Source organism: Phoca vitulina, unplaced genomic scaffold, assembly GCF_004348235.1.
Source record: "Phoca vitulina isolate PV1807 unplaced genomic scaffold, GSC_HSeal_1.0 scaffold28, whole genome shotgun sequence".
NCBI classification, from domain to species: domain Eukaryota; kingdom Metazoa; phylum Chordata; class Mammalia; order Carnivora; family Phocidae; genus Phoca; species Phoca vitulina.
Genome location: NW_022589731.1, coordinates 112,667 through 139,903, shown reverse-complemented (window position 1 = coordinate 139,903; position 27,237 = coordinate 112,667). Strand labels below are relative to the sequence as shown.

At 40.4% G+C, this 27,237-nt stretch overlaps 1 protein-coding gene across 4 annotated transcripts in view; it reads right to left on the bottom strand.

Moving 5' to 3' along the window:
* Positions 1–13,828, bottom strand: part of SLF2 (SMC5-SMC6 complex localization factor 2) — a 53,287-nt gene extending 39,459 nt beyond the window's left edge. The window contains exons 1-6 of one of the 4 annotated variants that reach the window (XR_004301667.1): positions 13,540–13,679; positions 10,930–10,973; positions 9,704–10,437; positions 8,103–8,160; positions 1,638–2,626; positions 593–663 (exon numbers count right to left, since the gene is read on the bottom strand). Coding sequence is in view for 3 of the 4 variants with exons in the window: in XM_032423026.1 (XP_032278917.1) it covers positions 593–663; positions 1,638–2,626; positions 8,103–8,160; positions 9,704–10,437; positions 10,930–10,973; positions 13,540–13,679 (2,036 nt within the window). In the remaining variant the exon portion in view is untranslated. Of the gene's footprint in view, positions 1–592; positions 664–1,127; positions 2,627–8,102; positions 8,161–9,703; positions 10,438–10,929; positions 10,974–13,539 lie in introns of those variants that run through there. The other 3 variants (XM_032423026.1, XM_032423027.1, XM_032423028.1) reach the window with 3 other exon arrangements.
* Between the last annotated feature and the right edge of the window lie 13,409 nt (positions 13,829–27,237).

The window sequence follows — 27,237 nt, the reverse complement described above, 5'->3', positions numbered from 1 at the left end:
TAAGCCAGTATAAATGGACGAATACTGTATGATTTCATTTATATGAGGTACCTAGAATAGTTAATTTCATAGAGACAGAAAGGAGAAGGGTAGTTGCCAAGGGCTGGGGGAAGAGAAGGATGGGAAGTTATTATTTAATGAGCATGGAATTTCAGTTAGGGAAGCTGAAAAAAAGTTCTGAAGATGGATGGTGGTGGTGGTTGCACAACAAGGTGAACGTACTTAATGCCACTGAACTGCAAATTTAAAAATGATTAGAATGGTAAATTAAATTCTATATATTTTATCACAATTAAAAAATACACACAAAAAACTCTGCCCATACTTTTGATCAAGAATTTCAGCTACCAGTTAGATTCTGGTTGTGGTAAGCAGAAAGGAATTTGTATTATTACGGTAATGCAGTAAACCATAAAAACCTGATCTTCTGACCCTGCCTGTGAACGAGAATACTTTTTTTCTAACAAAGCTGACAATAAAACTAGCACAAAATGCATGCTAATTTCTCATAATTTTTAAAGGAAAATTAAAAGCCAGCCACACAAACAAGCAGTATGTTAAATTTAGCAAGGTAGTCATGATGCTAACTAACCTTTGAGTGTCTTCCATCTCCTTCACTAGACGTTCTAAAGTATTTGTGTATGTTCCACTATGAACATGTTCCTAAAACAAGAAGAAAATTTAGGAATACTTTATAACATATCTTAGTAGAAGAATTGGGATGTTCTAAGTTGTTCAGAGTACTAAAGAATATTTTCTATTTCAATAACCTAGGCCAGGAGGATACCTTTCTTAGAGAATTTTCACCATCATGCTTTAAATCTAGTATTTTGTACTGCAGGCAATTTGATTTTACCATTTATTAGGAAAGGCACTACTTATAAAACCCTGCCAGCCTTAGGAACTGACTGCAAACACCCAAGGGCTCCATGGCTACCCTGTCTTTATTTTTAAATTCTATTTTAATGGAATCAAACTAATTTTTAGGTGTTACCATGGAACATTAACACCTTCCCCACCAAATTTTACAGACATATTAGAATTTAATGCAGCTTATTCCCAAGATAGAATGAAGCACTTTATAAATAAAATTGCACACCACAATTAACAACATTTCTACACTCTACCTTCATTTACAGCAGTGGTCTCCAAAGCAGGGGGTGTGCAAGGTGATCCATTGGGGTGCAGGAAGAAAATAATAGAACTTCTATTTATATGGAACTTCTATAGAAACTCCAGTAGAACTTAGTCTATAGTAACTTCTATATAACTTCTAATGGAAAATACTTTTTTCTTCTTCCTTTTAAATTCTGTTTTTGCATATGCTTTAGAAAGTACACAGTAGTATAGTGGTACATGTATATAATCTACAAGTATACATATATATTGGAGTACATGCTTAAAAATTTTTTACTAATAGAAGTGTGTGTGATCAAAAAAGTTTGGAGACCACTGATTTACAGTAATAAAAGATATGGGAAATCCATTAACCAAACAAGAACTATACCAGTTTCAGTCCAATTATGAATCATAACAAATACTAAGTTTTCAAATAAGTTCTAGCAATTTATCCCTCTTTCACTGATCAATCCATCTTTCCCTCTTCAAGTAAAGATAAATGTCACAGCATTACTTACTGTATAGTCTGATGACTGAGATCTAAGCCCCTTGGAAAGAGCAGGAGGCTTTCCTGTAGTTGCAGGAGTCTGATTGAAGTTCAAAGCCATTATTTCTTCCAGTGATTTTAATGTTTCCTCTTCCTCATCACTGTCTAGGTTGTAACCTAAACTTTCTTCATCACTATCAAAATCACCCCTTAGTTTTCTTTTCAGTGCATTGCTACCTGCATTGGAATTTCCTGAACTCTCTTTATCTGAAGGGGCTTTATCTGAAGGTGCTGTAGGGCCTGGGATACATGGCACAACTTCCAAAGCAGCTGGGGGAGACTTTGTAGGAGTGCCATATTCTGAACGCAAAGATCCCCCAGAAATTTTCCCTGAAGATACATTAGAATCAGCTTTATTAGTCTTTGCCTTGTGTTCCTTGTGTTTGGAGGACTCTGTAGAATGCCCAGAACATTCTTTAGATGAGGAACGCTCTTTTTCTTTTTTAGGAACTGGAAGAGTGCAATTTTTAGCATTTAATGGTACCCGGGAGGAACCAGCACTTGGAACATGGGAAAGTAAAGGTAGAAGTTTTGTTTCCTTTGATGCCACAGAGCTAGCAGTTTTATTTTTCTGAAGATTGCTAGCTTTTTTAACTGCAGACTTTTCCTGAGGTAAAGATAAGTGGGGTTTCTGCATCTTAGTCTCTTTGGTACTTGCCACACGGATTTGGTCACTATTCCTGGAAGAATGGTGGCCAGAATTTGAAGGTGCCAAGCCTCCAGAGGAGCGATCAATTTCTTCACTGGGTTCCTTGGATATATCTTCCAAGCGCAATACATCCCCAGGTGTCTTCAGTGCAATATGTTTTATAAATTTCTCTCTCTGATGTGGTCCGTCAGGACGCTTCTCAAGGAAGGACTCTTTTACTTTTGGCATTATAGATTCTCTTGTGCTTTTCAGATCTGAGTCCACAGAGTTCCTTTTTCTTTTGTCAGGGAACTTATTCTGCTTAGACCCTGCTAAAATTTAATTTTTGCCAGATTAGTGAAAAATATATTTTCCTATCTTAGTAAAGTTTATTCAGTGAGTGTCTAGAACACTATGACAAAATGTTTAAATTGTAAACGTTTAAAGGGAAAAATGAAGGGGGGGGAATCGGAGGGGGAGATGAACCATGAGAGACTATGGACTCTGAGAAACAAACTGAGGGTTCTAGAGGGGAGGGGGGTGGGGGGATGGGTTAGCCTGGTGATGGGTATTAAAGAGGCCATGTATCGAATGGAGCACTGGGTGTTATACGCAAACAATGAGTCATGGAACACTACATCAAAAACTAATGATGTAATGTATGGTGATTAACATAATAAAGTAAAATTAAAAAAAAAAGAAAAAATAAATTGTAAAAGTTTAGGCTGAGATCATTCAATATATGTGGGATAAGGAAAAAGAGGTAATACTACCATTTATTTATTAACTAATAAAATACTGGTGTCCAAATTTAAAGCTAATGACAATGCTCATTTTCATTCTAAAGCTGTTAAAAGTTTACTACCAAAACAAAATTCAAGGTATTGCTCCCCAAAACACAAAAGCTGCATATCTGTTATCATGGAAGGCAATTCCCTCAAAGTTCATATATTCTTTCTTAGACCAAGGACTATCTGATTCCAAAAATGTAATACTTCTACATCTAAATTTATAGCACCTTAAAATATATATACGATAACTAGTTGAAGGCAGATATATTTTAATTTCTCAATTAAGAAAATCCACCCAAGTCTTTCTCCCCAGTGTTTAATTATTTATTCCTTCCTGTGTATCCGTCTAGTCTTTAGCTGTGTTATGAGCTGTGGTTGAATTGTGGCTCCTAACTCCCAGAATCTCAGAATGCGACTTTAATAAGAAATAGGGTCTAGGGGCGCCTGGGTGGCTCAGTTGGTTAAGCGACTGCCTTCGGCTCAGGTCATGATCCTGGAGTCCCGGGATCGAGTCCCACATCGGGCTCCCTGCTCAGCAGGGAGTCTGCTTCTCCCTCTGACCCTCCTCCCTCTCATGCTCTCTGTCTCTCATTCTCTCTCTCGCAAATAAATAAAATCTTAAAAAAAAAAAAAAAAAAAAAAAAAAATTGCTAAAAAAAATAAGAAATAGGGTCTTTACAGGGGTAGTCAAGTTAAAATAAAGTCATTAAGGTGGGTCCTAATAAAGTTATGACTGGTGTCCTCAGAAAAAGGGGATATCTGCAGTCTTGAGGTCTTTTATCTTTTTTTACACTATCATGTCATGAATTCACAGGGAATGTACTACAGCAACTCAGGCTCCTTTCCATTGGTTCTCACAAAATGTACTTCTCTGGGTGGAGCAGGCTGGCATTTTAGTTGAACCTAAATACCTTTCTCTTTGGCTTCCTTCAAAAGGGGAAATTTGGACATAGAGACAGACTTGAAGAGGGAAGATGATGTGAAAACACACAAGGAAGGGGTGCCTGGGTGGCTCAGTTGGTTAAGCATCTGCCTTTGGCTCAGGTCATGAGCTCAGGGTCCTGGAACTGAGCCCTGAGTTGGGCTCCCTGCTCAGTGGAAGTCTGCTTCTCCCTCTCTCTCTCTGCCCCTCCCCCCGCTTGTGTGCGCACACTCTCTCTCAAATAAATAAATAAATAAAATCTTAAGAATTGTTGAGAGAGAGCATGGCTCTGCTGATAACCTTAATTTTGGATTTCTAGCTTCTAGAATCATGAGAAAATAAATTACTACTGTTTTAAGCCACCTAGGTTTAGGAGCTCCATACAGGAGAACTTTAATAAACCACGTATATTTGAGTTAACCAGGTTTAAAAAATTTCTTATTGTGTTTAAAAATGTGATGTATCATTAATTAAAACCCACTAATCATTAAATATTACTATTTATATAATCAGTATTCCCCAAATCAAGTTTCTCTCTGCATATGGGCAGATGTCCTCAAATCCTTAACAATTTGATTAAAACAACAACAAAATAACTCAAGAGGTAAGCAACTTTTTGGATAGCTTGATCAGAACATAATCTAAAAAATTCCATTTATAAACATGAAAAATCAATAAACAAATGCCTCTATCGCCATTTTTCTACAGATAGCTCCTATTACCTGAAGAAATCATTCCATGCCCACTCACTCTGCTGGGGTTAAATGTCTTGTAAAAAAGGACAGGGGTCCTTTACAGTATAAGATGAGAAATCAAGTAACTAAGAAAAAGACTTGGGGTGGACTTACACTGATTATTTTAAATTTAGGGTTTCAAAAAAGACAGCTACAGAGCTGCCAGTTTGAGTTCTGTTCCATTTCCTAGAGAAGTTAATTTATATACAGCTAGACATGAGGAGAAATTTCTGATTTGTTCAGGTCTTTAATTACGGAACAGGAGGAGAGAAAACCTGTTTATGGGCAAAGTTTAGGAAAAATCAGCTTATTAAGAGCTTTTGACATCTAGAATTAGAGGAGGTTGAAATGGTACTGTGGGGCAGCTCCCCTTTTGCAAGCTCTCTAAAGCAGTGGGTTAACTGAAGAATTATTTTTGCACTGCTTGTACAAACTGTAGACTGTTTAAGAACATTTCAAATATCTGTTAATATATAAAACAGGTAAGACAAGAGATTTAATTTGTAAATAGAAAAAAAGTAAAAATCCAACTGTCCATTAATAGGAGACTGGTTAGGGGCACCTGGGTGGCTCAGTTGGTTAAGTGGCTGCCTTCGGCTAAGGTCATGATCCCAGGGTCCTGGGATCGAGTCCCACATCGGGCTCCCTGCTCTTCGGGGAGGCTGCTTCTCCCCTGCCTGCTGCTACCCCTGCTTGTGCTTGCCCTCTCCCTCTCCCTCTCCCTCACTCTCTCCCGCCCCCCATGTCAAATAAATAAATAAAATCTTAAAAAAAAAAAAAAAGAAAAAAAAATAGGAGATTGGTTACTAATAAATTATAGAATAAACAAGGGATGGATTAATTTGGACCTCAGAATGCAGCCCAAGGACAGGATTCTGGAAGACTAAAGAGCTAAATGACTTTATCAACATTTCTGAAATCCTCTAACTTGTGTGTGATTATGTACATCACGATCACAACTGAGAAGTATAATAGCAGTAATATGAACAAGACAGTATATTTGGATTATTAAGATCTATTCACTATCAGATAAAGATAAGCATTCTTCAGGTTATCTAGTGAAAAAGCCCCTTATGTCCTTTATATTCTGTTGACAGTGAAATGCAGCACAAATGTGTATTTATTAAAAAGTACAATACCATAACTAAAAATGATTATGAAACATGCAAAAATATTAGAAATAAAAATATAAGTGAATCTTAAATCTGCTTATGAAAATATGCAGAAAGCATCTTTTTATTTTTTTCATATTTATTTCACATTTGATCTGTAAACTTTTATTAAAAAAAAATCCACTGTCATTAGCAACGTGTGCTGCCATTAGTTTGTCTTTAGTGAAACAAGAGCGCGGGCCTTAAAGAGTCTCTGTCTAAAACGTGTAGAAACTCCGATGTAAACACGAGGTGTCCGCCCTCTTCCCTTGATTTTGGGAGTTCATCAATGACATGATCTCAACCAGAAAAGCAGGGGGGAAAGGACAACACTTTGATACCTAAGAGCTCCCGGGACAGGAAGCGTCTTTTTCTTTTAAAGATTTTATTTATTTATTTGAGAGAGAGAAAAAGCACAAGAGAGGGGAGGGTCAGGGGGAGAAGCAGACTCCCTGCTAAGCAGGGAGCCGGATTCGGATTCGATCCTGGGACTCCAGGATCATGATCTGAGCCAAGGTAGATGCTTAACTGATTGAGCCACCCAGGCACCCAGAAAGCATCTTTTTCAAACACTGTTCAAAAACTGCAATATGTGGAACTATATAAATGAAACTACATTACAGTCACCACTGATGAAATCTGCAAACCTATGAACTGAAGAGAATTTTTCTCTTAGTCATTACTAGAGAAAAAAAAAAAAGCTGAAGAGCTTGGTGGCAACACCACCACCGGCAGCCCTTTATACCGGCAGAGCAAAATATTTTATACTAAAAATACTTTGTTCCTCCATTCACCTCACTGCAAATCACTTATTACTACAAATGTGTAATACAGTGAGTACAGGAACAACCTCCTGGCTGAGAAATTATTGTTGTTGTATTTCGTGATGTCAAAATGCAATGAAATTTGATCACTAAAATCAACAACACTGTAAAAATTAAATAAAAATTTTAAAAACCACATAAAACTTCAAATTTATTCCTGTATCTAGAAGCTCCCTCTATGATGGTAATTATGGTTTCAGCCTTGGCTAAACATTGATTTTAACACTTGAGATCACCTGGTCAAAATGTACTGCACCTCTAGAATATATAAAAAATAGAGTCTTACATGAAACCTGAAGAACAAGGAGTCACATCTGTCTCTCTGTACCACTGTTTTTTCATCTTTAAAAGTAATCATCTTATGAGGATGTGAAGATCAAATGAATTAAAAGCACAAAGAACAGGGCATGGCACACAGTAACTGTTCAATAAACGCTGGCTATTATTGTTATGTCCACTGTATCTTACTGAGTGTGGAAATCTGTAAAATCCATTTTTCAAAGTTTGCAATCATGGCAGAAAAAAATCTGATACACCGGACTATTAACAGCTGTTATTTCTGGGAACCTTTCATTTTCTGTGTTATGAATTTCTGCAATGTTTGACTTTTACACTGTTCTATTTTCTAGTTAAGAAAAGATAAAGATATTTTAAGAATTACTGAATTAACAGTAGCTATTTGTTATTATGTATTTCCTCAACCAATAGATACTAAAAGTACAAATTAATATCATGTAGGTGTCCTCAGAAATTTGATATTAAAAAGGTTATCTTTGTACTTGAAATATTAGGAAACACTGTTTTGGATCATGATAACAGTTTCAACCTTATACAAAGCATCTATAATACCGAGATCTCAGATAGTCCACAATTCCAATAATATAAGATTATGCTTCTTATTGTAGCCAAGATTCAACAGTAGAACACTGAATACCAAAATGAGAAACATGTTGCTAGGAACTCTTGAAAGAGGCAAAAAAGTCAAGATAAACCACAGGTTATACATACTAATTCAAGTACTATTCTTTTAAAATATAATTTAACCAAACTCTTAACTGATCTGAGACATTCAATTTCCCTCTAGGAAGGAAATTGAATATTTAAACCAATTTGTTTTAAAAAAGTGCCACCTAATGGGGCACCTGGGTGGCTCAGTCGTTAAGTGTCTGCCTTTGGCTTAGGTCATGATTCGAGGGTCCTGGGATCGAGCCCTGCATTGGGCTCCCTGCTCAGTGGGAAGCCTGCTTCTCCCTCTCCCACTCCCACTGCGTGTGTTCCCTCTCTCACTGTGTCTCTCTCTGTCAAATAAATAAAATCTTAAAAAAAAAAAAAGTGCCACTGAGGTACAATTTTATTTAAAAATTAATAAATTAATTTTGATTCTACCTGAAGCAGGTTCCCATGAATCAGAAGAGGATCTTTTCCTTGAGAAATGTCCATTTTCCTATTAGCAAAATGAGAAAAAGTTAATTAGGAATTGGGGCCAGTAAAGAATGTAAACTTTTCTTTATAACATTTAAACACAGATTTCTAGACCAATTAAAGCAAGCACTTATATTTGGAGAGAAATTCAAACTTCTATAATAAAACATTTTAAACTCTTTAAGTTTTATAAAAATGAAAGGCATTTGTATCATAAAATGTAAAAATGTCGTAAAAATAAAAGCCAGTTTTCATAATGCAAATTTAGAGCTAAAGATTAAGCACTGCATCATTATTTTGAAAAAGAAATAGTAAGCCTAATATTTGCCAATTAAATGGACATAACTCAGGGGCGCCCGGGTGGCTCAGTCAGTTAAGTGCCTGACTTTGGTTCAGGTCATGATCTCAGGGTCCTGGGATCCAGCCGTACCCGGCTCCCCACTGAGTGGGGAGTCTGCCTATCACTGCCCCCCCTCCCCCACTTGTGCTTTCTCTAATAAATAAAATCTCTAAAAAAAAAAAAAAATGGACATAACAGACTCTTCAATACTTCAGTTCAAGTATTGATGTACAACCAAACACTAAAATCTTGTAAGAATGGACCAAATGTTACTAACTTCTATTGACTGTTAGCAAATCTCATTGGTAAAGACACCAAACTCCTTTCAAACAAACCCTAGAGTTTACAAACACATTTTCTAACAATATACAAGGCAACACTCTCCATTCCCTCCTAAAATGTCATAGTTTGGTTTACTTTTTTGGTCTACCTGGCTTTAAAATCTCATAGCATCTTATCAACATAGCCCTTTCTTGATATCTGATCTTGCTTTATTTGCTCTGTATGTAGAAAAGTTCTTTGAAACAGAGGTACTTGTCTTTCTAGGGGAGAGGGTCAGCTTTTATGCTAATCTAGGTTTGGTCTATTCTCAAGGGAGAATATGAAGTTAGTATGTATCTGGATAGCTTTCTAAGTATTATCTAAGTTGTCTAAGACCCATTCTCAAAATTATTTAGGACTCATATAATCTAAACCAGTCAGTCTCAAAACTTTAAAGTATATCAGAATCATCTGGAAGGCTTGTTAATTGCAGATTGCTGGTCTTACCTCTAATTTCTGGTTCAGTGAGTCTGGGGCGGGGCCTGAGAATTTGCATTTCTAAGTTCCCAGGTGATGCTGATGTTGTTAGTCTAGGGACCACATTTTGAGAATCGCTGTTCTAGAACATTTCTTCCTGTTTTAGATTTTTCCATTCCTTAAGTATCTCCCTTCAGCACAGCCTAATTTAAAAATGACTATACTTGCCTAAAAAAAGAATGCTTACTTTCTTGATTAAGAAAGGTCTTTGTTCATGGTCTGAAAAAATTAAGGGCAAGAAACATTACTTTACTGAATCCTACAGACAGTCAGAAGAAATGTAATGAAATTAGGTTTTAAACAAACTGTGTATCAGTATTTCCTTAACAAAAGATACCAATATGATGCTAATAGTTATTAAATATTTTTAGATTTAGCATGTTAAATAAAGCAGTAGCCAGGCTAATCCAGTAATTATTACACATACCAGGTTTGAAAGATTACTCTTTCCAGGTGTGACGTCATTCTGTTTACTTTGTTCCTGCCTTGGTTTACATTTTCTTTCTATACTAGAGGATTTTAAGGAAAGACTGCTTGCTTCTGAGAAAGAATTTTCCGAGTTGATTCTCTGCTCCATCTGCTCCCTTCTCAACTTCTTTAGTTCTCTTTCTCTGCAGTAAGAAGCTAATGACAACTGGAATTTAGCCCCCAGTGGACTTTCTCCTGGGTGGTGCCTGGATAGGCTGCTCCTGCTGCTAAGACTTCTAGAGCTGTTCCTGAAGATGTCAGTTTCTGTCACTGTGGCCTGCTTTTTGGAATCTGCACTGGTCTTGTCTCGATCTCTATCATTCTTCTCCCTGCTATTTTCATGAATGAACAGTGACTTCCTTCTCTCTGGAGATCGATGTTTTTTCTTCAGTGCCTTCATCTCCTTTGACAAGCAATATGGAGGAACATAGACTTTTGCAACTGCCTTTGGATATTTGGTGGCTATTGACACACAAGGCCGACGTGACTCATGCATACCACGATCTTTATGGTGCTCTTTTACACCTTTCATGAAAGCCTCTAAAATAGTGCTCTTTTCTGATGGCACCCTTTTGGGTTTAGATTTTTTTGGTGAGGATAGTTTCCTTTCAAACTGCTCTGTCCCAGTGATGGACAATCCACTTCCTCCATATTTGATGTCTGATTTTTGTGGAGAATCCAACATACGTCTGTCTAAATAGCCAATTAAAACACAAATTGCATGTTATTAAAAATAACACAAACTATTACATTTTGTATATTTATTTAAATTAATAATACTTAAAATACTAAGCTATCACAAGAATTTTCAAATCAATATTTAGATGATGATACATATTTCATGGGGGGGAATTAAGACATGATTTATTTAATAGCCTTACTTTCATAAAGCTCCCTTTTGCTACATCTTGTAAGCTCATATGGCTCCATTTATAAAATGTTACTGTACTAGAGAATCAAAATAGTATGCAGTATGAACATTATTGACTGAATATTTTAAATGTAAGAAAATAATAGCAAAAAGTTTCATGATGTTTAGAACTTATCTTTGTAAAAAACACTGCATCTTCATTATATTCTCAATTTGAACATTATGCTTAATCAAGTAAGAGCTTAGAGAAATTTATTGAATCCATCTCCCTCCTCAAAAGATCCTGCAAAAAAATGCATTAATAGTATACATACCTTGTTTTGAAGCTGGTTTGAAGAAATCTATAATTGACTGCTTCCTGAAAATAAAAGCATAACTAATATGGTATCACACAAGCAAACGTTAAAACCTCAATAATTCAGATTAAGGGGAGAATACTAGATTTATAGGATATAGACTGGATTTCACTACCTGGTTTAATCACGTTCTGACAATGGCAATAATGCCTTGCTAAGCTGATTATAAAAAACTGAAAATATAATTTACCATTTCCTGTAGGAGAAAATTTATAAAAGCACAACTGAGGTTTATATAATCTATAGTACTAAAATGATAAGACTGGAGTACAGATCCAGGGAATTGACAGTGTGCTTCCTAGGAAAAGCTTACTGCTACGTGAAGGGATCTGATCCTATTGCTTGGTATCTCCAGTGACTGGTACAAAATAATGCTCAATAGATGTTTGCTGAATGAATAATGGAGATTACAAAAACGGAGTAAAACCTGAATAGACTCATAGCAAGAGTAGATGGTAGAATGGCATATCAGTGATTGGGCCTAGCTGGGGAGGCAGCTGAGTTGAAGGGCATGCTGGCCATAAGGCAGAAAGGATCAAGTGCCAAGCTTATACTACCTTCTTTATATACTACAGTAAGATGTTAATCTAAGTAACAGCAGAAATTAGAATGATCTTCACAACTAGTGTTTCAAAATCTTAATTTTTACCTAAAAACTCTTCAGATATTTACAAAAATAACACATTGCCTGGGGAAAACACGAAACACGAGAAAAGGAAGAAAGTGAACAATTACAAAAACCAAATTGTTTTAATTTTTAAGGATTTCTGCGCCTTTCTGCACAGTAACACAAAGTGAACCATATTACCAGAATTTGTATTCGGATTGATGTATTTAGAGTTATCTGTCAGCTGCATAAAGAGAAATGTCATCATATGTAGAGCAAAAAATTAACTTCCTGGCAAAATTCTGCTAAAACATATTCATTTCACTGAAAGAGAAGCAGTACACTCAGTTTCCCTAAACATTTATTCATTATGAGGTTGGAATGCTCAGAGAAAACTTGAACAATCCAAGTCCCTCGTACGCTTCACAGGTCACGTTCGAAGAGCAACACCCGTCTTTAATGGTTTACTGAGAGTCTACAATGTTTATAAAATGTTGGTAGAAAAGCTAACTGGTTATGAAATGAATATGAGTGACAGACTAAGAAATAATTTATGCATTTGTTTTCATAAAACATAAAAAATTCCACAGGAGAATAAACGAAGAAATATCAGAGGTTCTGCAAATCGGGAAAGGATGATGCCCTCTGTTACTAGTTGAGGAGAGATGGGAAAGGATTAAGCAGCAGCTAATTCAAAACAATACTAAATATGCCTTTACATTAATTACTAAAAGTAACATTATATCTTTCCTAAAATATTAGATCCCAGGCTCCTTTTCGAGTAATACACCAGAGGGAAAAATGGTTTTGGGTAAAACATACAAGAAATCTGTAAAATAACCATGAATGTAACTTTCAAGTAGGAACAGTTCTCTAATTTTATATGCACAGAAATGTCCATTAGTTATTTATAACTAGCTTTTAAAAATTATAACAGCTCACAAGCCCTTATCTGAAATTTTTGGGGTCAAATGTGTTTTTGAATTTTGAATTTACTGGATTTTAGAACGGGGGTAACTTGGATGCATTACATAAAGTCCCCCAGTGGGGTCTGACACTGCACCCCGGAAGCAAACACACCAGTATTTCTCCAGCAAAGCTTACAAATACTCACACTTAATGCCATAAAGCCCATAAATAGCCTTCCATTAGTTCTAGTCAGGTTTGGCTGCCAAGTCAGAGGTGGTGCCAAACTTACTGAAAACTTTTGATTTTCATAGCATTCTGGCTTTCACAATTAAGATAAGGGATTGTGGACCTGTACCACATTAGAAGATAAACTTACTGTTAAACTTGTTACAAGCTTTTTAAAACTTAAAATAAAAAAGACAGTACCAAGTGCGTAGAGAATTTAAACATGTTTTATTGTCAGAGGATGTCAAAACTCCCCCATCTTATTACATAGCTCCCACAAAATCTTCACAAGAAACCTAGCCTGGAGAGGCGGAAAGTTACTGAAGGAAAAAACATATCACATTCCAAATCTGCATGTCAAGTATCAATTATCGTGCATACTGGACTATAAAGTAATTCGTGGAAAGGTTTTCCTCGTCACGTCGTACATAATTTCACCCACAATTGAGAAAAGATTTATACTGTTAAGCTACTACGATCAGTAGAACTGCAACGTACAAAAAAACCACCTAAATATGCACTAAGCAGGCAGGGCCCCGGGTCCAGCTATCGTAAAAGACAAAAATCACGGTCTACCTAAGGCGGGTTCTCCGTAGCCACCCAAGCTGTGTGGTCACTAGACCGAGAACTGCGTCCCAACTACAGAAAAGGAAACTCGAAGTCCCAGAAGCCCCCGCGCGGAGGCGGGGCAGGGGTTTGCCAGGCCCCGGAAAGCCGAGGCCTGAGCTCGCGGAGGATGGCGGGAACCGAAAGAGCGGGCGTCCGCAGTCCTCCCTCATACCCTTGCCCCCGCGACCCGGCCCCTTCTCCAGCCCTCTGCACGGTACCTGTCCCCAGGACTCTTTGTTCTCTTTCCCGCTGCAGCAGGGGCGGTACTACCGGGTCTCAGATGGCAGCGCGGGGGCGACGACCCCGGGGCTGGGGATGAGGGGAAACCTGGCCTAGCGGGCATGCAGCGCCTTGTCATGTCGGCGCCGCTGGCGACGGCGGCATGAGCTGTGGCTGGAGAAGTTGGGTGCGTGGTTGCCGTCTTGCTGCTGGGACTCGGGGAGGCTGTCGGAGCGGAGTTGGGCGGCACCCCCTTCCCTCTTCATGGCGGTTCTCTCTCTTCGGAAGTGACTCCTGTATGAGCGGGAAGGAACCTGAGGACCAACAGGGGGCGGGTCTTACTTGAAGGGTCGCACTCTGACTGGCTGGCACGGCGGTCATTTCAGTAGTGGCGCAATAGAAAGCCGCAGCCTCTCAGGAGAAGGCGGGGTTTCGAGAAGGGGGAGGGGGGTAGGAAAACTGCCCCCCCCGTCACGTGCGCGGTTGGGGGGGGAGCGCACCGTCGCATCCGGGCCGCGTCGGCCTTGGCAGGCACGCGGGGGCGGACAGGCGCGGGCCGCTGCGGGTGCTGCGGCAGCTGGCGACAGCCGCCTGCTCGAGGGCGAGGGACGACGAGGTTTGCAGAAGCAAACCCGAGCCCGGCAGCTGCCCTCAGTGAGGATGGCCAACGGTTCGGCTTCCCGTGTCATACAATTGTGCCTCAGAAATCCCCAGCTGTTCATTACATCGTCTCTTTAACATCTTAGGCCAAAGTGCCCTAATGCTGTCACCATTTCCTTGGTAATCTGCACAACCCAATCTGAAGACTTGTCCGTTCTGTGAGAGTTCTTGTTAAGTATTGTGGATGCCTTTTCTCTTTTTTTAAGAAAGAAAAAAAAAAACCCACAGAAATAAAGGCTGTTTTTATTCCGCAGAAGCATTTTGTTTCTCAGCTGTTGAAATGAGTTATCCATGAAGTCTCTGCAGCCAGATTCCTTGGAGATTTTTGGAAGGAACACAGGGTCAGCTTTCAATTACCCATGTTAAGTGTGGACAGCATAGATTAGTGAAAGCTGCCAGCACTCTCCAGTCCTTCTTTGTAAGGGGCTTGTGTGTTGGAGGCTGTTAGCCAGGGTTTTCCTCGCAAACTGAGACTGGTCAGAATATCTCTGAGCCTCAGTTTCCACATCTATAAAATGCTATTCTATTTTTCTGGGAAACTGTAAACTATAAAAGTGATAAGCAGTGTAAACTTAACAGTTCAGAGTCTCTCGTGTAATAAGTACTGAGCAAATTAGTGTTCCCTTTCCTTTGCTCTTTAGACATACTCTTACACTCTAATTTACTACAAAATCTTCCAGAGATACCTCAGATACTGTCTGACATATATGCAGACATATGTTGTATGTAATATATTAATAGTTTTCACGTACATTATATGTGATATCTTCAGGATGTCCAAGCTTTAATTGTCAGACCTGTTCAATCATTTGGGTGGAACAAAATCTTAAAACACAAAAGAATTTAGGCAGGTATTTAAAGTCTATCGTGCTGAGGGGCGCCTGGGTGGCTCAGTTGTTAAGCGCCTGCCTTCGGCTCAGTTCATGTTCCCAGCGTCCTAGGATCAAGCCCCCCCCATAGGGCTCCTTGCTCAGTGGGGAGCCTGCTTCTCCCTCTCCCTCTGCCTGCTGCTCCCCCTGATTGTGCTCTCTCTGTCAAATAAATAAATAAAATCTTTTAAAAAAAATAAAGTTTATTGTACTGAGATTTGACTGGTTCTGTAGCTAAGCAAGGCTGACTGACCTGAAGTTCACTTCTTTTCCCTCCTGGTTAGCCCTTAGGAGGAAGAATTAATGAGGAGTAAAAGTGGCCCACAAGGTTGCAAAGCATAGGGTAAAAGATAAACAGTGAATGTACGATCTGTCATACAACCCAAAAAGCATATATATGCAGCTAATATACTAGGTAGCAAGAAAGGAAATACTATGGGGCTCCTGGGTGGCTCAGTTGCTTAAACGACTGCCTTCAGCTCAGGTCATGATCCCAGGGTCCCGGGATCCAGCCCCACATCGGGCTCCCTGCTCAGCGGGAAGCCTGCTTCTCCCTCTCCCACTCCCCCTGCTTGTGTTCCCTCTCTCACTGTCTGTCTCTGTCAGCTCACTGTCTGTCTCTGTCAGATAAATAAATGAAATCTTTAAAAAAAAAAAAAAAAGAAAGGAAATACTAAAATAAGGGGCATTTTTTCTGCTAATAGCGAGAAGTTGTACGTAGCATCATTCTCTACCTAACAAAGAATACAATAGATGCTTGAAATGTGTTGAATGAATAATGATTTACACATTTGTTTATTTGGGGCTTTTTACATGTATTATTTCCTATTTTGTATTAGTGCTTTCTCTTGGGTGTTTTTACACTAGTAAATTCTTGCTTCTATAATGGCACATCTACAAAACATTTAATCTGATTCGTTTCACTGCATGCTCGGTCCATAATAAAGAGCGATGCATAAAAACAACATTCTACATGATCAATCAGTTGCTTTTCTTGGATTATAATATTTGAATCATCTGGCCTCCAAGGTATCACTTTAAAGTCTGTACTCATGCTACCAAACAATAGTTTTCACATTTTCTTAATCTGAGCAACAGATTATAGAGTTAAGTGAGGCAAGAAATCCCTTGATCAATAAATGGAGATGGAGTCATAATGAAAACACAATTTAAAAAATCTCTTCTTAACAGGGAAGTAGTTATCCAAATCCTCGATAAGCATCAAGGCTCTTCTTTGTTTAAGCTGTATTTGAAAATGATACAGATTTGGTCACAGGGTGAAATATGCTCAACATACTAACTAGAACCGCTGGGAGCCTCTCAGGCTCTCCCCCTACCCCCAAATAGCGTTGGGCACTCTATTTTGTGTTTATACCCCTTCTCCCCACATTGAATGTGTACATATGCCACATGCACACACACGGTTCATGTAGGGTTCATGTAGTGGGCCAGAAATAGATAGCCAGGAGCTGTCCACCAGGTGAGAGATGGTAAAGAACTCAGGTGCTTGCATGTGAGGAGACAAGAGGAGAGTAGAACTGGGGTGGGGCTGGGAGGAGAGGATGATGAATAAAGTAGACAAGACTCAATTAGAGACTTAAGACAAAACTTCAGCCAGGATTGGAAAAAGAATATGGAGAAATTAAGGCCAGATGACCATAAAAGGCTAGTTTGAAAAGATTTCTGGGAATGCGGTTGGGGATGAGGAAGCAAAGACCATAGGAATGGAGTGGCTTCTATGCATGAAGCTTCTATGGAGTGCAGCTCCCCTCAGTCTGGCACCCTGAACTGTTAAAGGCCGTTAGGAGGAGGGCAGACTCTGGCCTTGATGGGAAGGGATGGGGCAGCAGCAGCAACAGTGTTACATGTACAACAGATCAAGTTTGCTGGGAGTGTCAAGCCCAACGTGGGAATCCTGAGAGGAGTGACAGGATAACTGATGCCAGAGATTCCAAGCGGGCACAAAGGAAACAGCAGTGGGCAGACTGGCTCAGCAGTACCTTAGCAGGCAGGGACTAAAAGAACAAAAGGTCAGTAAGTTACAAAAAATGATACTAAAAAGAAGAGAACTAAAGTAAAAGTAACTTCTGGTTCCACAGTAATGACACACTTTTGCTCTGAGATTGCTACCTTCTGGTAAATTCCAAGGCTCTTGTTGGAGGTTTCTCCAGGGCAGGCGGAGAGACCAAGGTGGGTTTACTGTAGAGCTGCCAGCCGATGGCCAAGCCTGTATGTGTGGAGGGGAAGGTAGAGGGACCTGGGAAGCGGGGGATAAGGAACAGACCCAGAGAAACAGGAAATAATTAACTTGAACACCTGACAGAGAAAGAAAGACCACGTGATGATCTGACGAAGGAAAGGCGAGCTCCTGCTTCTCAAGAGCCACACGATTCATTTTGCAAATGGATGCCGAACTCAAAACTGCCCAACAAGCATTTGGAAGAAGCACTGGCTTGGTTTTAAGGGGCTGCTAGGGACACGCCAAATGTAATATAACGTAATGTCATATAATCTAAATTTCCTGGGAATAATTAGTAACACTCTGAGAAAGCAGATCCTATGTTAGGGAAAGTACGTTTCTTGTTATTTCACTATGGAATGTTGCAAGATAATATTTCCTACACTTTAGAACACAAGTAACATATTTGTGATTTTTGACATACCTGAATATTTCCTGTACTATTATTTACTCAATATTTTCACTTAAATCACTCTTAAACCCATTTATTTTGGAAGAAAACTTAAAATCATTTCCCTAAATTAAAAATCAGTATCACTTGGAAAGTGATAACTTTCCAAATGGAAGCAAACTGTAAAAACTAATAAAGAACTCAATTAGAACTAGAAAAATATCTCCCCACATTTCTCCTACGGTCATCTTGTTTACTAGTGGTGGTAGGCATAGATATTATTCATATATGTGAAATACAAGAGAGTCTTTGGAAAATACTAGTTTTAGGGACTCCGGTCTATAATCAGGTGTTTTTCACACATGGTTAGCAACCCATTAGAGGGTTTTAAAATTGATGTAAGGGGGTCCCAGACCATAATTGAAAAAAGAGTGAGGGAATGGAATAGGGAATATCAGTGCACCGTGCATAGTTTAGTTATGTGTTATTTTGCAAAACTTCAGTTGTATGTATTTTCTTTTGGAGGCAGTGATATAAAAGGTAGGTCCGTGGCTCCTACTGTGGGCAGTGGTGGAAACGTTTGAAAGTTGTTGCTGTAATCTGTATTCATACTTCACCCTTCTGTGTACCGGGGGCTCTGAACAGCAGAAGCTGCTTGGAGGAGAAAAGGTGGGCTTCCTTTGGTCACTCCTGCTGGTGAGGAGGGTCAGGAGACACAACTCAGGTTCCCCTTATGTTCCTTTAAAGCCATTCCCTCCAGGAGTGGGGAGCCTTGTAGAGGGAGGCTGACTCTCTAGAGGAGCTGGCCTTTCCCCATCCTGCGCTGTAATAGCTTCAAGATGGAGAGGATGGCCGAGGTGGCCCTCTTAAGTCCAGCCTTGTCCTCAGTAATCTAGGGACTGTGGGTGAGAAATGGTGGAAGGGAGAATGTTGCAAACGAGGCAGAGATCCCCTGTTCCACCTGCCCCTGACATAAAACCCCACCACCTGGAACTGGAGAGGGTCTGGGAGGGAGAATACATTTGATCTCTTACCTCTGCAGTGCTCTTCCCAGAGTTCCTCACATCATGACCCTTACTTTATCAGGCTCTGACTTGCCTCTACAGTCATTCCCTACCAACACTATCCTGAAGCTGGAAGCTTCCACGCCACCAAAATACTGAACCTTCTGTGCCAGCCTTCCTGAAAACGTGCTTTCCTGAGCTCTCAAAGAGATTCTTAAAGACGTAGAACAACATTTAAAAATCAAGAGATTTCAGGTAAGCGCTGTGAATTGTGCAAGACTGTTGAATCTCAGATCTGTACCTCTGAAACAAATAATGCAATATATGTTAAGAAAGAAAAAAAAAAAAAAGAAGAAGAATGTAGCAGGAGGGGAAGAATGAAGGGGGGGAAATCGGAGGGGTAGACGAACCATGAGAGACGATGGACTCTGAAAAACAAACTGAGGGTTCTAGAGGGGAGGGGGGTGGGAGGATGGGTTAGCCTGGTGATGGGTATTGAGGAGGGCACGTTCTGCATGGAGCACTGGGTGTTATGCACAAACAATGAATCATGGAACACTATATCTAAAACTAATGATGTAATGTATGGGGATTAACATAGCAATAAAAAAATTAAAAAAAATCAAGAGATTTCACACAAAACTCTAGATTTCTGGCTTTAACAGGTATAAAGGAGGGGTCTCACACTTACGCCTACGGGGCTAGGTAAATAAATATGTGAATCAGGTTCATTTTCCTGACTTTTATAGAGAGTTGGGATCAGAGAACTATTTCGCAGGTCAGTACGGCGATGGCAGCGAAATCCTATTGGGCCTCACTATGGGTCAGGCACTGTTCTAAGCACTTTACGATTGCTGACCCCTTTAATCTTTGCCACGTCCCTACAAGTTAGGACATGGTGGCACTGGCCCAGTGTTTGCACAAGCATGGTGGTAAATGGCACGAGGAACTCAGCCTCAGTGAGTGGAGAGGCGAGGCTCTGGGGGGACCTGGGGGGCACATTCCCAGCTAAATGGAGACAACCTCTCTAGGCTGCAGTTTCCATGTGGGAACGTAGGCCCCGTGTTTCCTCCTCTTCTCTCAGCAGCAAAGAGAGAAGCACCCGGCAGTGGGGAGGTGAGGCATGACATTGCACAGCAACTCCTTTTTGAGCTGCCCTGGATGTCTTAATATATGCCCTAATATTTGTTTCTAAAGTTCTAGGAGAGAATGCTCTCTTAAAGCATTTCCTCTTGGAACCAAGAGAGGAAGAAATAGTGCTTTCGGTACCCAGAGGAGTGTTACAGGGAGTTAGCAGGGTTCTCACTCAGGGGTTCTTACTTAAAGAAATTGTCACACTTTACTTATAATCAATACCTGTGGGCATTTCAAAGAACCAGTGGCCGATATCTATCAAAGATATAAAATGCACATGTCCTTTGATTCAGCAATTCCCCTTCTAATGTCTCTTAGAAATATACCTCTCCTCCATTCACAAAGATGGATCTATAAAGTTATTGTAGCATTAGCCAAAGTATAAGGCTGCAAAGGAACTAACCAGCCCAGAAGTCGGGGACAAAACAAATCATGGCACATCCATACAGTAGAATGCTGTGCTGCACTTAGGAATTCACTTGGAAAGTGCAGCATCCTTCCAGAGAGTCTTGGCGTATACATGCAAATCACCCATTTTACTTATACAAGCAATAACATAGTCTATGTATACACGGTAGCATACACTGTTCTGCTACTTAATTTTTTCTCAATATATCTTCGAAACTATTCCATACCAGTTTATACTGTTCACAAGCGTAGAGAGTTCTGCTAAACTACTCTGTAAAATTGCCAACCTTGGCATCTAGTTTGCATGGCCAAGCAGCCTGCAGGGGCCTTGAACTGACATCTGCCCTCCCACGCACGTGCCTAGATAACAGCCTGCAGAGTAACAAGTAAACGAAGTTCCTGATAAAACCCCCCCAACAGTCCCTGTGATCAACAGTCTCCCCCGCCTCCTCCTTGTGTGCCCCTTAATAAGACCCCCGGGGAGCTTACCAAAATCCAGCTCTTTTTAATTTGAATTGACCAATGGGGCCTTAACCTGGGAACCACAAAGGATTCGACCATGGACCCGAATAAAGGCATGTGCTCCAGGTCCTGCTCCTCTCTCTGCCTGCAGCCTGCCTTGACCTCCCCACGTGGGAGGCCACTGGTCCTTTTAAGTGGCCACCTTGATCATAGGTAAAGAAGCCCTTCACAATGGTTGCCTCTAGAGAGAGCTTTTCCCCTACTTGTGAAATTTGTATTTTACCAGTTACATATATTACATTTCTAAAGAAACAGATCTCTCTCTCACCTACACATAAGAAAATAAGGGGACCAATAGTTTCAGATGAAAAGTTATGCTGTTATATTAACTGCTTTCAGTGAAGACTTGCCGGATACCCGCCCCTATTTCTGTTAGCCTCTGCCCATTTCTCCTTCGTCTCCCTTCCCTAGGACCGTGATACTAACACCCCTGCGCCTATCTGCTTGTTGTGGCCAATGTGGAGGCCATTTGCTTATGTTGCCTGAGGAGGGATTCAGCAGGACAAACATTTGATGCTGAGTTCTCAAGCTCTGCGTGTCCTAAACGTAACTTATTATCTCCGCTCCCTAACCTCCCAATGTAATGTTCTCTCCTCCTGTATTTCTTATCTTAGTGAATCGGGACATCATCTCCCTTCCCCTGTCACCCAAACCAGAAGCCTGGGAACCCTACTAACTAACCCCTCCTCTCTATTACCCTCAGCCCCCACCTGTCATCAGTCATCAAGTCTTAGTGGTTTTGCACCCTAAATATCACCTGTATCCTTTCTTTCTCTTAAAAATACATGCACACACAAACATATATTTGGTTCTTTTTAGAAATGTAAAAGATACAGTCAAATGCAAAGAAGAATATTACAAACACATATTCACCACTCCAGATTCACAGACTGTGAACAGTTTGCCCAGTTACTCTCCTCTCCTCTTTTCTGGTCTTTTTTTTTTTTTAAGATTTCATTTATTTATTTGAGAGAGAGACAGAGAGAGCATGAGTAGGGGGAGGGGCAGAGAGAGAAGGAGAGGGACAAGCAGACTCCCTGCTGAGCAGGGATCCCAATGGGGAGTTCACGGGGGCGGGCTCAATCCTAGGACCCTGAGATCATGACCTAAGCTGAAGTCAGACGCTTAAGCTTAACTGACTGAGCCATCCAGGAACCCCTCTGGTCATTTTGTTTTTATAACAAAACATCACAGAAGTAGCTGTCCTTTTTAACCAACACCCCAGTTTAATTCCCCTCCTCCCAGTATTGTGGTTTTCAAGTACACAAGTTCTCTGTGCCTCAGATTCCTTATTTTTTACATATACCTATATGCAGTCATAAGGAATATATAGGATTATTTTGTATATATTTTTGAAAAGATTTGCATACTTATACATCTTATTTATGTATACAGTTCATATGCCACATTTTATCCATTACAAACAACGCTGTCACGAACATTTCTGTACATGCTTCTTTGTGCCCATGTGCAAGAATTTCTGTGGGTTATATAATCAGAAGGGAAATTGCTGGGTCATAGGGTATTTGCATTATCAAGTTTATTGTATGCTGCCAAATTGCTTTCCATAAATGGCCAAATTAATTTATGACCCCACTAGCAATGTTCTGTTTTCCTCATGTCTCTGCTCCTTTTTTATTTTTGCCTATCTGGAGGGTGAAAATGGCTTCTCATTGTCTTCTTTTGCATTACTTTAATTATTAGGTTGACTATCTCTTCATACATATTGAGGGGGTGCCTATTTGGATTCTTCTTGTGTTAATTGTCCATTTCCATATTTTACTTATTCCTAAGCTGTTTGTGTTTTTCTTATTGGTGGGTAGAATTTAAAACTACATATTTTGTATACTCAAAAATCCCTTCTATCCCTCCCGCTGTACCCCAATACGAGTCCTAATTACCCCCTGCAAAGTCTTTTGCAACAGCTTTCAAACTGGTCCCTTTGTCCTTCTTCATCTCCCCACTGCAGCCTGAGCTATCTTTCTAACAAGCAAATCTGAGTATGCCACTCCCAAATTCATTATTGACAGGGTAACAAAACAAAACAAAATCATCATCATCAACAACGACCAAATCCTCAGCAAACAAATTTCAAGGCACTGAATCAACAACTGAATTCTTCGGCAGGCCATACCAGGTACGCCACGATTTGATCCCTTTCTACCTGTGAGGCCATCACATTGTTCCCCCCCCCCCCCGCCCCCGTGTGTCTTACTTCTAGCCATTCTGAACAGTGGTATTGGCCATTCTTTGAACACATCAGCCTCACTCACACTTCTGGGCTTTTGAGTACCTCATTTCTACTGCTATCTTGTCGTCCTAGTAAAATTTTACCTGACATCCCTAAAGAGACCTGCCTGCCCCTTTCTCAACCCACATATGCTATGACCCCACTATAATATTTATGACCTTGCATTGAAATGATTTATTGTATCTATGTCTTCCCTATGGGTTGAAAGCTTCATTTGGCCAGGGTTCTGTCTGTTTGTTACAAGAGGTAGAATCGTAGAGTGGCTAGGAGTATGAGCTCTGGAGCCACAGATGGCCTGGATTTGAACCTCAGCTCTGTTATTATTTGGGAAGTTGCTTAACTTCTCTGTGACTCAGATTCCTCCTTTGTAAAGCAGGGATAATGATAATAGTACCTATCTCATTGGCTTGTACTGAATCATTTAATATACATAAAGTGCTTATAATAGTATATAGCATATAATAGGTGCCCAATAAAGGTTAATTCTGATGATCTATGTTTGTTTACCTATTATTAATAACCATTATTTATTCATGGTAGGCACTTGGTATATTTGCACGAATACCTTGTCTACCTGCACTATATGTCTTAATGCCCCTTACAGAATTAGGACTGAGAATGTTGAAACACATGTCCCCTGTCTTTGGGGTATTACCTCCTCCACGGGGGCTAGCTCCTACCATTGGGTCAGTTCCCCCAGTTTGTCTCCTGCTAGTCCTGGCTTCCTTTGATTGTTGGACATAGGCCCATTCCTCAAAAAGAGGTTCTTAGGGCCAGAGGAGATACTTAGTGTAGGAGCGGTGTTAGCCTAGGTGACACATGGACATCCCCAACTAAAATTTCACAAGTAATCCCCACTATTCACTTAGTCCTGGCTTGGTCAGTGAGTCTTGGTCAATGGTGCCCGTTCTTCCTCCCTTCTTCCCCAGCTCCTCCATCCCAGGCACTTAGCTACCATACCAGAAATAACTGTAGGCATTAGAAAAATGCATTATGTTAAATGAATCTGGGAACATCATTTGCATTTTAAAAACCTTAGCGAGCCCCTCTGTGCTACTTCCACCCCAGTCCTTTCCAAGCCACTCACCGAATCTGCCTTTTCCCTCTTCTCTTCACCCTTGAAGCAGGCTTCAGTCTGAGGTCTCCATGTGTGATAAACCCAAACCATCTGTTCCAAGATTCCCCCAGAATCCGCAGTTTCCCATGGTAGGGACTCAGATGGTCTTTACCGTAACGTTCTCTTTCTGGACTCTTTCAAGCACAAAATTCTCACTTTGTGTTCTTATGATGAGAGCAGAAACAAACCTTTCCTGGGTAGTTGGGAGCAGGAAAATATGCTTTGTTTTTGTTTTGTAGAGCATAGCCTAGAAATGCCATGCCTGATTTTCTAGAGGCTCTTTGAGTGATGCTGGCTTAGATCACAAATGAAAAATTCAGATGTGGACAGGTGTGAAAGTCAAGGGATCAGCCTGGGGGATTCTGGGTGTCTACAGCTCAGCAGAACAAATGGCAAAACAACAGGTGTCCACAGATGTACCGACCCATGAGGCACTTGTACCCAAAGCTCACTTCGGGATTGAATTCTCTCATGAAATCTACCCCCTCTCTGTGCAGCCCCCCTCACCCAATCTCTGCAGGGCTTGGGAAAGGATGCATTCTGCTGGCCTTATGTTACAGGTGCTAGGAGGTTATGTGTGACTCACTCAGAATTAGCTGGCTGTAGGACGCAATGTTCTGACATTTTCAGGCTGTTTATTAGTCATAGAATGTTGCAGCCTACCTAGAGATGTTGTATAATAATGAAAAATTATGGTTGAAGCAAATGCTCCGGGGTGGCCACAGTGACAGAGCAGAAACCTGTTGATTTGGGAACCCAGTGTAGGGTCCTCAGAGCCACAAAATGCTCTCTTGAAATAAGAAGACAGTTTCCGGGGGGGGAGGAAGGAGTTCTATGGAAAAAAGAATCAATGTGACCTTCTCTAATTTGCGGATCAGAAATGGAGTTGGTGAATTTTGGAAATTTGGCATTTCCTGGACAGAAACAAGAGCCAGGGATTACTAACTAAAACACTTTGTAAGCTTTGTGCCACCCCGCATTTGTTCTTACTGTTCTTCTCTGTTTGCTTCTTGGAGTAGTGGAAGAAAACACTTAAAACCCAAACAGGCCAGCGTGCTGGTCGTCAGGAGTTCTAGCCAAACAGGGAGCGAGGGAACTAAATGCTGGCCCTCAGCCCGCAGGGGCGATGGTGTGGCAGCCTCCGAAGGAGAGGGAAGCAGATTGAATACCTGGGTCTGCAGCAAGGGAGGATGGGGAGCTTTGGTGAGGTACACTGTGGGAGGGGGCAGTTGGTCCTGAGAAAGGACAGAGCCGAGCAGCAACAATTTCATGTGTGAACGAGGCTGCTCACAGCAGCACGATCTGTAACAGAACGTTGGTAACAATGCACGTGGCCATCAAGAGAGGATGGCCCGGCTTTACCAGGGGATACCATACAGCCATTAAAAAGAATGGAGAGGATATAAGCGTGCTGATATGAAGAGATACTTGACATACACTAAGTGAAAAAAGCAGAGCGTGGAACAGTGTACAGGTAGTAAAATCCCACTTCTTCTTCTTCTTTTTTTTTTTTTTAAGATTTTATCTATTTGACAGAGAGAGAGAGAGAGAGCAGAAGCAAGGGGAGCAGCAGAGGGAGAGGGAGAAGCAGGCTTCCCACCGAGCAGGGAGCCCGATGTGGGGCTCGATCCCAAGACCCTGGGATCATGACCCGAGCCCAAGGCAGATGCTTAACCAACTGAGCCACCCAGGCGCCCCGTAACATCCCACTTCTGTGCAGCATTTCCCTTTCAGGGTGGGCGTAGGCAATGTATTTACATATTCTTGCGCCTACAAAGACAGTGTCTGGGGGAAGTTCTTGAAACTGTTCGCAGTGCCCCACATCCACCTTCTGGGATTTGACGTAGGGGAGATATCAGGGAGTTATTACTTTCAACTTTATAATCTTTATTCTGTTTGAAAATTTTAAAGGCGGTTTATAATTTTTAAGAAGTAATTTTTTTGTAGAGCTTTTGAGGATTTCAGTCGGGCAAAGTTCAGGATTTATACTATTTGGAAGCTTGTCCTTGAATGCTAATTTCAAATAGGAATATGGACTTTAGTTTTCTTATTTCTGCCTTCACCCAGGATGGTGGATAAAACTTCAGTATTTCAGGCACATGCCAAATATTTACAATGACCATGTGCTAAGCCACAGCAGGATTAAGAAGATGCCAAAGAACGGATAGCATATAAACATTCTCTGTCCACAATGTAATAAAATCAGAAATCAGTAACAAAAGTACCACATTTAAGTAATAGTTAAATATCAGTTGAAGAGATAGTCTAATTCTAAATTCTCTAACAGTGATGACATAAAGGAAACCCTGCATTAATTAGTTTTCTCTGATTTTTACTTTTCCCCTTAATTATGATAAGGATGTTTGCTTTTCCTAAGTTGAACTAGCTGTGAAGAAGAGAACTAGTCAATTTATTTATTTATATCTCATCTCTTTCTGTTAAGGTCTGAAAGCAGTTCAGTTGCTTGTGAACTCAAGCTAAACATGGAGGAAAATTCTTTGTCAGTCGTTGTCACACTAATGTATTAAAGCCATGAAATTCCTCCAAGATCCTAACCCTTGGCTACAGGCACCAACATTTGAAGGATCCTGTTTTTCTTTAGAAAGGAGCCTACAGCTGCCAGTCACAATGTTGTTTAGATACTGACATGGACGGATGCCCAAGATATGGCTCATATGAAAAACAAAACAAGTTGCAAGACAATGTGTACTGTACGTAGTGTTAGATGGCCTAATTGCAAACCGGGCATACACTTGGGGTGCCAAGAAAGCAAAAAAAAAAAAAAAAAAAAAAAAGGTTGAAAGAATACATATAGTTTTTAAAGTACTGAAATAATAATGAAAGGAAAAATCAAAACTTTGACTTCCACGTGCTTGTTTTACTGTTTAGCATTTTTCTTTTTGAGTGAAACACAAGTGAGGTAGGGGACACCATAACCATTTCCAAGCTTAGGGCTGCTTACGCTCTAAGTCTGGCCGTGCGATTGCAATACCACAAGCCCGGCCTGAGGGCTCACCCTGGATTCACTGTAATGTGCTAGAATTTCTATGTCCTGCTGCTGCCACCTCTGACCTCTGACCATACTCTACTTGTCCCCTTGTC